A 10,603-nucleotide genomic window follows, 5' to 3' on the forward strand; every position below is an offset into this window, starting at 1 on the left:
TTCTTGTGTTCCAGGCCTCGTCAGGCCAAATCTGTGACATCTGGCAAGGATGGCAAGGACCCTTCCCCCCCAAGAGATGCCGAGGGTTTGGTTCGTGGGCTGTCTTAGTCTGTTTGTACCGACACATCGAAAAACCACCAGACAGACGTTTGCTGGGAAGTCCGGGATCTCGTGCCTGCAGCATCGGTTTCTGGTGACACTTCTCGTCCTGGCTTCTTGGTGGCACAGAGAGAGAGGGCTCTGGTGTGTCTGCTAAGGGCACGGATCCTGTCCTGTCACAGGACAGGTGTGACACAGCGTCAGGACAAGTGTCCTGCCACACTGTGGCCTCATTATGTCCTGAGGGCTTCAACATAGGAATTTGCAGGGTGGGGGACACAACTCAGCCCGTAGCATTGGCCGTCCTGGGCCTTTCCTTCCACGCTGATCCATCATGTTGCACTTTCTGTCCCCCGTGCCCCACACATGCACCTGGGCTGCTGGGTCTCGCCTGGGCACAGCCCTTCCCTGACTGGAAAAGCACAGGCCTGCACACGCCACCCCTGTGTCGTCGGTTGATAGCTTGCGGGCTCTGCTACTTAGAAGCTGCATGACTTTATAGGTCTGCCTCTTGGAGCCTCTGTTGTTCTCATCTCTGGAATGGGGACGATGGTTTCGGTCTCTCGGCTCGTTACTTAGCTCGTTCCTGGCCCGGGGGTGCATGTAGGGAATACAGACTGCGTGGCTTTGGACGAAATCAGATCACAGGTATTGAGCCCCGAGGCAGGGCTCACTGTAGTAATTTGTATTCATACTTTACTGTTCTAAGGACACACATTTCTTTTTTTTTTTTTTAATTTTTTTTTCAACGTTTATTTATTTTTGGGACAGAGAGAGACAGAGCATGAACGGGGGAGGGGCAGAGAGAGAGGGAGACACAGAATCGGAAACAGGCTCCAGGCTCTGAGCCATCCGCCCAGAGCCTGACGCGGGGCCCGAACTCACGGACCGCGAGATCGTGACCTGGCTGAAGTCGGACGCTCAACCGACTGTGCCACCCAGGCGCCCCTAAGGACACACATTTCTATTATCTGCAGTGATTACAAGAAATGGAGACGGGATCTGGGACTCTTCTCAAATGGTCAGAAAGGGGGACGAACAGACCCACAGGGAAGGGATTTCCCAAACCTTTTACAGTAGGTTTTTCGGGACTGATCTAATCCTAAGACTAGTACTTTGAATTTAAAGCATGTGGTTGTTTTTTTTTTTTTTTTAAGTTTATTTATTTATTTTGAGAGAGAGTGTCCAAGGGAGGGGCAGAGAGAGAGGGAGAGAGAGAATCCCAATCAGGCACCTCGCATTGTCAGTGTGGAGCCTGACATGGGGCTCGAACCCACAAACCTCGAGATCGTGACCTGAGCCGACACCATGAGTCAGATGCTTCACCGACTGAGCCACCCAGGTGCCCCTAACGCATGTGTTTTATGAACTCAGGTTGGGATTTCAAAGGGGACCTGTGGCCGTGGCCAAAGTGTCCTGAAGTCAGTTCTGTTATTTGCTCATTTGTCATCGGCGTCTGAAGTTGCACTCTGAATAGCAGATGTGAGGCTCAGTCATCTCACTGTCACGCCGATTGTTCACTGTTCTGAGAAGGTCACATCATCATTCATTAGCACTAATTAGTCCCCCGACACCCCTGCACCTCTTCCCTCAACTGCTCCATTAACTTGGGTGCGAATCACACGTTCCAGGCGCCAATCAACGAAGATCTGTCCATAATGCACAAGGTGATGCTATTAGTTACAATATATTAACTGCCTAATTTAAAAATACAAAAGCTATCTTTATGAAGGGCAATTAACCACTAACGTGATTGATAATTCATAACACTCTAATTAGGAAAGACAAATATTAAGAAAGGACTGAGCCACCTGGGCTGTTGATTGAGACATTGTTAGCCTCTCGGTGTGTGTTCACTCTGTTATTGGTAGATCTACGGATTTCTTGCCAAGTGGCACCTGTCAGCCCCAGTGCATGGAGGGTCAGGAGGCTGATCTAATGTGGGAACACGTGTTCTCCCCGCTGAATCCTGCCTGTTGCCAGCGGGGCTTGTGAGGGAGCTGGAGGCTCAGGACACCCTTGGGGGAAGCAGTAAGTGTACTAAGGAGGGTCCCTCTCGCCGGCGGTCATTTGGATTTTCCATCCCTCAGTCATTCAGCAAATGCTTATGGTGAGCCTGCCTCGTGCCCAGCCCCATGCGAAGCACTGGGGATGCCGAGGAGAACAGACCAGATGTCATTCCTGGTCTCATGGTGCACGCAGGTCTGGGAGAGAGACAGTAAGCAAAGATATAAATCGGATGATTTGATTGGCGATGCTGGCTAGTGTTATAAAGAAAGAAAAATACAGATAGGTAGTATGAGGGCAGTGTCGCACAGGGTGGAGAAGGGGACGCTGGACAGACATACCACCTTTCCCCCAGTTCTGTCATCGCTAAGGAGTGTTGCATTTGGAGCTCCCTCCACCCCAGGATGGAGTAGATTGCCTGAGGCATCCCTACCCGCTCAGTGAGTCTCCTTTCCAGCTTCATTTTCTGGCTCAGCTTCCATCTACCCAAGGCTGCTAGAAGATTCTGACACCTGACCGGGTCCCAGGAGGGCAGGGCCTGCCCCGCACCTGCTCCTCCCTCCCTGTGCTCCGCCCACCCTTCCCTGGCCTTCTTGTCTGTGCTGCAAGAGATTCTAGTTGGACCTGGCTCTTCTGGGAAGTCTTCTCTGAGACCCCATCCTGGGATGAGACCTTTCTGTCCTCTGGACCCCCTTTGGCTTTATAGGCCACCGTGGATGTGCTTCCTGTTCCTGACTCCACATCAGTTCCAGTATCTGCTTTGGGGTCGAGTAGGAATGAGTCCACGTCCCTAGAGTCTCAGATCCAGGAAGAGGAGCAGAAAGTCCTTGAACTTTCTGAGACTCAAATGTCCTTAGTCATCAAGCAGGATAAAAAGTGTCACTGCTAGGGTTGGGGCACAGTAGCACTTTTGGTTGGGTCTCACTTATTTGCCCAAATGGAGATTGAGTTCAAGTGCGTAGTTCTGAGTAACTGGGTCCAATCTGTGTGTTTACTTCTGCACACGGGGCCGTCTCTGAGCACGCGATTGGAGCCCGTCTCTCTCGTACATGAATATCTATGTCTAAATAACAAATGTTACGTACTTAACACTGGATTAAATGTATTATTTATATTACTAAAAACTGTAAAACTTGAAAGGTGGCTGAAAAGTAAAGGTGAATTCCTGCATGTTTGGAGACCACTGATGTGCGTGTGTCTGGAGATCTGTCTACGAACAGTGCTGGGTGACGATTAGCGTACCTGGTTAACTTTACTAGGGGTTTCCCGGGCCTCCCGACTTGTGGCCTGGTGTCTTTTCCACGATCCCACGGTGCCGAGTAGGACTGCTCCTTTGTCCCGGCCGCGGCTTGTCCAGAGAGGGCTGTGTGTTCTGGGCCAGGGCCCGTGTGGACTTCCCGCCTCCTACTGGACCCCTGGCTCGTGGGCTCAGCCATGCCAGCCTCCTTTCCTTCCCTGTGCCGGGCTCCCTGTGCCCTGTTCTCCCTTCAGGCCTCAGCTCCCGAGCAGTCTCCCCACCCACTCTGGTCCCCATCTGTCTCTTCATCCCGTCCAGTCCTTCAGAGCACCTCTCTGTTCGCAAATCACAAATTCGCCTTCCTTTGCGAAGTTTCCCTCCCGCCCACCAGATTGTGGCTCCAGGGGAGTGGGGAGCCTGTCTGCGGTCAAGGTTACGGTTCGGTGCACTGGCCCAGCCAGGCCACTTAGTAGGTGCTCAGTAACCTTGTGGGAGGTTGCGTGTTATTGCCTGTGGGGCCTCTTTACGCATCTACGTTGTGGCTTTGCGTTCTGAGAGCCTGCCCAAGTGCAGCCAAGACGGAGCAGGTGTCCTGTGAGAGAAGGAATGTGGGTGCTGCTGACCTTTCACAGCACCTCAGGGTCACGTCAGGTTAACGCTGGGCCTGCAGGGGATCCCCGTGTCCTGCCTGTCTACCCGGGATCGCCCTGGGTGACAGGGCACCTCAGTGATCGCCTCAGTGACACCAATGAGAAGACACAGCTGAGCTTGGTCCCTTATCCTTCGCACTTTAGGGGAAATACGGATCCCGAGTGACTTAGGCACACGCAGCTCACATGACAAGTGGAATTGCTAACCATGGAATGGTATAGAGAAGTTGCTGCGGACATGCATAGGTGATCTCCAGCCGGGCCGAGTGGGACCAGACGGTGGCGGGAGATCTCCAGGGGGTCTCAGAAGGTGGGAGAATTGGCACGTGTAGAGAGGCAACGTGTCTCAGGCAGAAGGAGTGGAGGAAATGTGTCCCAGGTGAAGGGTGTAGAGATGTGTCTCAGATGAAGAGGTGGGGACGTGGCCCAAGCAGAGGGAGTGGGACATGTCCCAGGCGGAGGGAGTAGAGACGTGTCCTGGGCACCAAGCTCAGTGAGGATGGAAAGGAGGGTTGTGGGGCCTGTCGGGGCTCCCTGGAAAGGGTCAGCCCTAGTTCGGCATCCCCGTCCTGACCCCAGGTCAGCCGAGGCCAATCTCTGGGAGCCACGGTGGCCTGGCCTGCGCAGAGGGTCCTGACTGCCCTTGGGAAGCGCCCATCTGGCTTCCTCCTCAGAGGCCGCAGGCTCTGAGGGCCGACAGCACCCTCTGCCTGTCCTGTTCTCACTTCCAGACTGAAGCGGTCCCAGCTGAAGGTGAGGTTCTGCACCAACGAGTCACAGAAGTCCCGGGGGGACCTGGTGGGGCTCCTGCGGCACATGGGCTTCGACATCTCTGAGGGCGAGGTGACCGCCCCGGCCCCGGCCACTTGCCTGATCCTGAAGGAGCGAGGCCTGCGGCCACACCTGCTCATCCATGACGGTAGGCCTGCTGGGCCTGGGCCTGGGCCTGGGGCTGGTGGGGGTGGGGGAGGGTGTCCCTCTCCCCTGGGCCAAAGTCCTGGGAAGGACACGGAGAAATTTGGCTCCTGCTGGGGGCCTGTGAGGTGGAAGCTGAGTGGGCTTCCTGCTGGGGACCAGGCCCCTTCCATCCCCGGCCTAATAGCAGACGATGAGGCACGTTCCAGATGCCTCAGGAACATCCTGAGCCTGCTCTCTTTGATCTAGAAGGGACCGAGGGGGCAGGGAATTGTCACGGGGCAAAGTTCTAGCTTCTAGGGTTGGTGGGGGTGGGGAGGTTTCTGTCTGCTACCACCCCCTACTCCCTCCCTGCCTCCCCTGCCCCCCCCCCCCCCCCCCACCCCCCCCAAGCTTAAGCTCTGTTGGTGAAAAACAGCCCTGCTCTCTGGCAAATGGCACAAGGTTTACATCCCGATCTTAGTCTAAAGACAAGGAAAGAGCCCCTTTGACCCTCGGTGCGGAGTTCTTCTGGAAAGAAGTGGAAGGAGCAGTATGATCTGGTACCTTCTGAATATTTAAAAAGAAGAAACATAAGCAGTGCTTCGGAATTCAGGACACTTTCCTGTCGATGCACCGAGCCCTCTTTCTTCCCCCGCGCTTGGTATTTTTATTTACAAACCACTGGCAGAAGGATACTTTGCCTCCTGGCAGGAGCGGGGGGGCCCCCGGAGTTTGAGGGTGCTCCCTGAAAGGCCCGAGTGTCAAATCCATAGCTCTGGTGCCAGTCAAGGGCAATATGCCCAGGCTTTAGAAATCCTGTTTCTCAAAAATCCTTCCTCTGTGATCTGGGATCACAGCCAGCCCAGCGTCTTTAGAACAGGTCCTCAAAGAGAAGGAAAAACTTAAGAGAGAAAATCCCTGCCCCTGGGGCAAAGGGAGGGTTGGGGGTGGAGTGAGCAGGGAGGGAGGGGGGGAGGGTCAGCATCTGCCTCTTAAGGGCGCAGAAGCAAGTGGATATTAGAGCTCGCACTGGCTGGAGGGGCAGCCAGAGTGGCCTCTTGGGCTACAGTCTGCCTCTGTTTTCAGACTTGGAATCTTTCCAAGTTTTATTGTTGATGAATTCTCCCCCCCGCCCCACTGCCAGCATTTTATTATGACATTTTGAAACATACAGCGAAGCCGAAGGAATTTTAGTTGGGGTATTTGTATGCTCGTCACCTTGACTTTACCAGTGACGTTTTTACTGTATTTTGTTCTTCATGCGTCTGCCCGTCCCTCCGTCCATCTTTTCATCTTATCTTTTTGATGCGTCTCAAGGTAAACGGCAGACATTGGTACACATCCCCAAAACTTCAGCACATCATTAACTAGGGTTCAACATCTGTTTATATTTCTTCTTTCTGATAGGAAATTTATGCACGGTGACATGCAGACCTCTCTAGTGTACTTCTGAGTTTTCGCAGATGCGAAACCCTGTCACGATCAGGATCGAGAACTTAACCATCACCTTGAAAGTTCCCTCACGTGCTGCCCAGTCAGTGCCCATCCCCTCCTGCCTCGGGGGTACCCAGTGTTCTGGCTTTTTCCCTTCTGAATAGGTCTGCCTTGTCTAGAGTTTTATATAAATAGAATCACACGGCATCTAGTTGTGTCGGGGTTCTCCCGGCCACACTCAGGCTTGATGATTTTGCTAGAAGGACTCACAGGCCTCAGAAAAGCTGTCAGACTCAGTCACAGCTTCCCACAGTGCAAGAACACAGCGTGAACTCAGTAAGGGGAAGAGAGGTGTGGGTGAACTCCGGGAGAATCCAGGCGACCTTCCAGTGGTCCCCTCCCGTGGAGTTGCCCTGAGATGCACCTGATTCTCCCAGCAGAGGTGTGTGACAGCACCTGTGACATGTTGTCACCCAGAGAAGCTGACTGGAGCCTTGTGCCCAGGGTTTCTATTAAGGGTCCCTCACGTGGGTCTGTAGCACCTGGGTGACTAACCCTGGCTGCTCAGTCTCCAACCCCCCAGGGCCCCAGGCTTACAAAACACTCTTTTCTGGTGGAATATTCCAGGGGCTCAGAGGTGATCTCCCAGGTGCTGGTGGAAGGCCCGTCCTGAGGACAGCCTTTCTTTGGAATTTGCAGGATCCAAGCAGCCCAGGCCTGCTGGGTTTTTGTTTGCTTGCTTGTTTGTTTTTATTAAAAAAAAATTTTTTTTAACATTTCATTTATTTTTGAGAGAGAGAGAGAAACAGAGAGCAAGTGGGGGAGGGGCAGAGAGAGAGGGAGAGACAGAATCTGAAGCAGGATCCAGGCTCTGAGCTGTCAGCACAGAGCCTGATGCGGGGCTTGAACCCAAGACCCGTGAGAGCATGACCTGAGCTGAAGTCGGACGCTTAACAGGCTGAGCCACCCGGGCACCTCTTTGTTTTGTTTTGTTTTTTAAGTTTATTTCTTTAGAGAGAGAGAGAGAGAGAGAGACACCAAGTGTGCAAGCAGGGGAGTGGCAGAGAGAGACACAGAGAGCGAGAGTGAGAGAGAGAGAGAGAGAGAGAGAGAATCCTAAACAGGCTCATGCTCAGCACGGAGTCTGACACAGGGCTTGATGTCATGACCCTGAGATCGTGACCAACTGAGCCGCCCAGGTGCCCTGCAACTTTCCCTGTTTGATGGAAAATTGGGCAGAGAAGGTGAAGGGGGAAGAAGCTTTCCTCAGGGGATTGGAGAGCCAGGCCAGCAGGGGTGAGGCCTTCCTAAGGACGGGTGAGCTGGGCCAGCAGGGGTGAGCTTCTGCTCCTTCTTTTCAGCCTGTGTGTGTGTCCCAGCTCTGCTGTGTTCAGTGGCATGGGGCTGGAATGCTCGATGGTTCCTAGAGTCTGGGTGCAGCAACAGCCACCCTCTAAAGGCTACCAGCAGCCGGATTTGACCCTGCATCCAGGGATCTGTGTCTTCCAGGAGAATCTCTTCTCAGTTGCAGGGCTGTGGGTTTCCTACCTGTGGTATCGAGCTGGGTAGTCCCTGGGGTGATGCCAGTGTTGGGGCAGGGACCCCGAGGGCGGGCCCGTCTTTCTCCTAACAAGCCCTAACTGTGGAACATTCCTTCATCTGTACAACGGGAGTAACAGCCCTTCCTGGTTCACCTCCCGTACAGCTGTAAGCGTCAGGAGGAATATCCGAGAAAGGGGCAGGGCCCACGTGGCAGGCAGAAGGGGTCCCTGGGAGGAGATGGGAGGTAGGCCACGTCACCCCAGGGCTTTATCCTTTTTTCTCTTTTCAGGAGTCCGCTCAGAATTTGCCCAGATCGACACGTCCAACCCGAACTGTGTCGTAATAGCGGATGCAGGAGAAAGCTTTTCTTACCAAAACATGAATAAGGCCTTTCAGGTGCTCATGGAGCTGGACAATCCTGTGCTCATATCTTTGGGAAAAGGGTAAGTCAGCTTCAGGAAGAGCGTTTCTGGCTGCTTTGCATGCCGTTCTGTGGGCCTGTGCCTTAGAGAATCAGTAAATGGTGCAGAAAAGTGGGTGTGGGGTGGGCACAGGCTGCCTTCCGTTTCCCCCCCTGCTTTGTTTCTTTCTTGATTTCTTCCTTCCTTTCTTTTAATGATGTATGAGGAAAGTAGAATCGTCTGACTTCAGGAGCAGGTTAGTCAGGCTTCCATGCGGGCTCAGGGCTGGGACAGGCTGGGGGAGGGGAGGGGAGGGGAGGGGAGGGTCACTGGGGACAGAAGCTCCATGGAGTCTCAGGGCGCCAGTGCTGGCTGTCCCAAGGTTAGGTGCGTTCGCACAGGGTACAGCACAAGGCATCGAAGGATTGTCTCCAGGGGACACGTGAGTAGGAAAGAAAAGGCTTGACGGCCCAGAGGAAAGCTCTGGGCCGGGCTCCACATCTCGGGCTGCAGAGCATGACCTCTGTAAAGTTGTGATCTTATTACCAACATTTTTGTCGGAGCCTTTAGCACAGTCCTCACTATCTGTTTGTTTCTTTCTCTTTCTTTCTTTCTTTCTTTCTTTCTTTCTTTCTTTCTTTCTTTCTTTCAAGCATTTATTTTTGAGAGAGAGATAGCAAGCTGGGAAGGGGAAGAGAGAGAGGGAGAGGAGAATCCCAAGGCACAGAGCCCGATGTGGGGCTCGAACCCACAAACCTCAAGATCATGACTGGAGCCGAAGTTGGACGTTCAACCGACTGAGCTGCCCAGGTGCCTCATGTCTCTTTCTTTTAAAAAACCACATTGGTTATTTATTTTTTTTTTTTAATTTTTTTTTCAACGTTTTATTTATTTTTGGGACAGAGAGAGACAGAGCATGAACGGGGGAGGGGCAGAGAGAGAGGGAGACACAGAATCCGAAACAGGCTCCGGGCTCTGAGCTGTCAGCACAGGGCCCGACGCGGGGCTCGAACTCACGGACCGCGAGATCGTGACCTGAGCCGAAGTCGGACGCTCAACCGACTGAGCCACCCGGGCGCCCCCCCAAAAACATTTTTTTTCATAAAATATCTCTGTGGCATGGTTTTCCTAGAATCTTTTTTTATAGGCTGTCCTGTAGATTTTTTGTTTTAGAGATTTATTTATTTAAAAAAAATATTTTTTTAATGTTTATTTTTGAGAAAGAGTGCAAGTGAGGGAGGGGAAGAGAGGAGGGAGACATCGAATCCGAAGCAGGCTCCAGGCTCCGAGCTGTCAGCACAGAGCCCGATGAGGGACTCGAACCCGTGAACCGTGAGATCATGACCTGTGCCAAAGTCGGACGTTCAACCGATGGGCCACCAGGTGCCCCAAAGATGTATTTATTTTTGAGAGAGAGAGTGAAAGCTGGAAGGGGGCAGAGAGAGAGGGAGATGTAGGATCTGAAGTGGGCTCCGTGCTGACAGCAGCGAGCCCAGCGAGGAGCTTGAAGCACGAGAGCCGTGAGATCATGACTTGAGCTGAAGTAGGACGCCCAGCTAACTGAGCCACCCAGGTGCCCCCATCCTGTAGTCTTTTAAGCCAATAACTTCTGAGGGACATTAAGTTATTTCTGATTTTCCACCAAAGTAACGCTGTGGTCAGCATCTTCGTGCATTTAGAATGGTGGGCATATCTGAGGTTCTGGACTCATGTCACCAAGTTGCTTACCAGAAAGCTGTGCAGACTTACTCTGTCATCAGCAGAGGCAACACTAGGGTTTTAGAGTCACGGGCTCTTAAGGGTGCAGGGGCACTGTGGAGCCCTGCCCCAGCGTTTTGTGCCCTGCGGGAGTTTGGGGGCCCGCCTCTGGGGAAGGCTTTCCCAGTTTAGATGCTTCTGCTGATTGGGAACTCCCGACCTCTGCCTGCTGGACAGGGCAGGCCATTCCAGTAGTCAAGGGAGGGACCTTGTGTTTGGCCACCAGCCATTGGTAAGTACTTTATGTGCTCCGTTTTGTTTAATTCTGATCACGACCCTGAGAGTTGTAGGCCATGGCATCATTTTACAGGTGGGCTCATTGAGGCATAAGGAGGTGAAGTAGGCCAGGATCCCCAGCTGGTAAATGCTGGGAGTGCCACCCGGACCCCGTGCTTGTCACCTCTAGGTTGTATTCGAGAGCAAATGTTTGGCCCACACAAGATCCTGCATTCTGGGGGGACCCGTGTTTAAAAATGGGGAGATTTTTCGGGGCGCCTGGGTGGCGCAGTCGGTTAAGCGTCCGACTTCAGCCAGGTCACGATCTCGCGGTCCGGGAGTTCGAGCCCCGCGTCAGGCTC

At 53.2% G+C, this 10,603-nt stretch overlaps 1 protein-coding gene across 6 annotated transcripts in view; it reads left to right on the forward strand.

The window, feature by feature from the left end:
• LHPP (phospholysine phosphohistidine inorganic pyrophosphate phosphatase) overlaps positions 1 to 10,603 on the forward strand; it is a 117,851-nt gene that overhangs the window by 13,678 nt on the left and 93,570 nt on the right. For all 6 annotated transcript variants that reach the window (XM_040486710.1, XM_040486706.1, XM_040486711.1 and 3 more), the window contains exons 2-3: positions 4,725 to 4,912; positions 8,156 to 8,309. In XM_040486710.1, coding sequence (XP_040342644.1) covers positions 4,725 to 4,912; positions 8,156 to 8,309 — 342 coding nt within the window. The remainder of the gene's footprint in view (positions 1 to 4,724; positions 4,913 to 8,155; positions 8,310 to 10,603) is intronic.

Source organism: Herpailurus yagouaroundi, unplaced genomic scaffold (genome assembly GCF_014898765.1).
Source record: "Herpailurus yagouaroundi ecotype Mexico unplaced genomic scaffold, PumYag 163, whole genome shotgun sequence".
Lineage (NCBI taxonomy): Eukaryota > Metazoa > Chordata > Mammalia > Carnivora > Felidae > Herpailurus > Herpailurus yagouaroundi.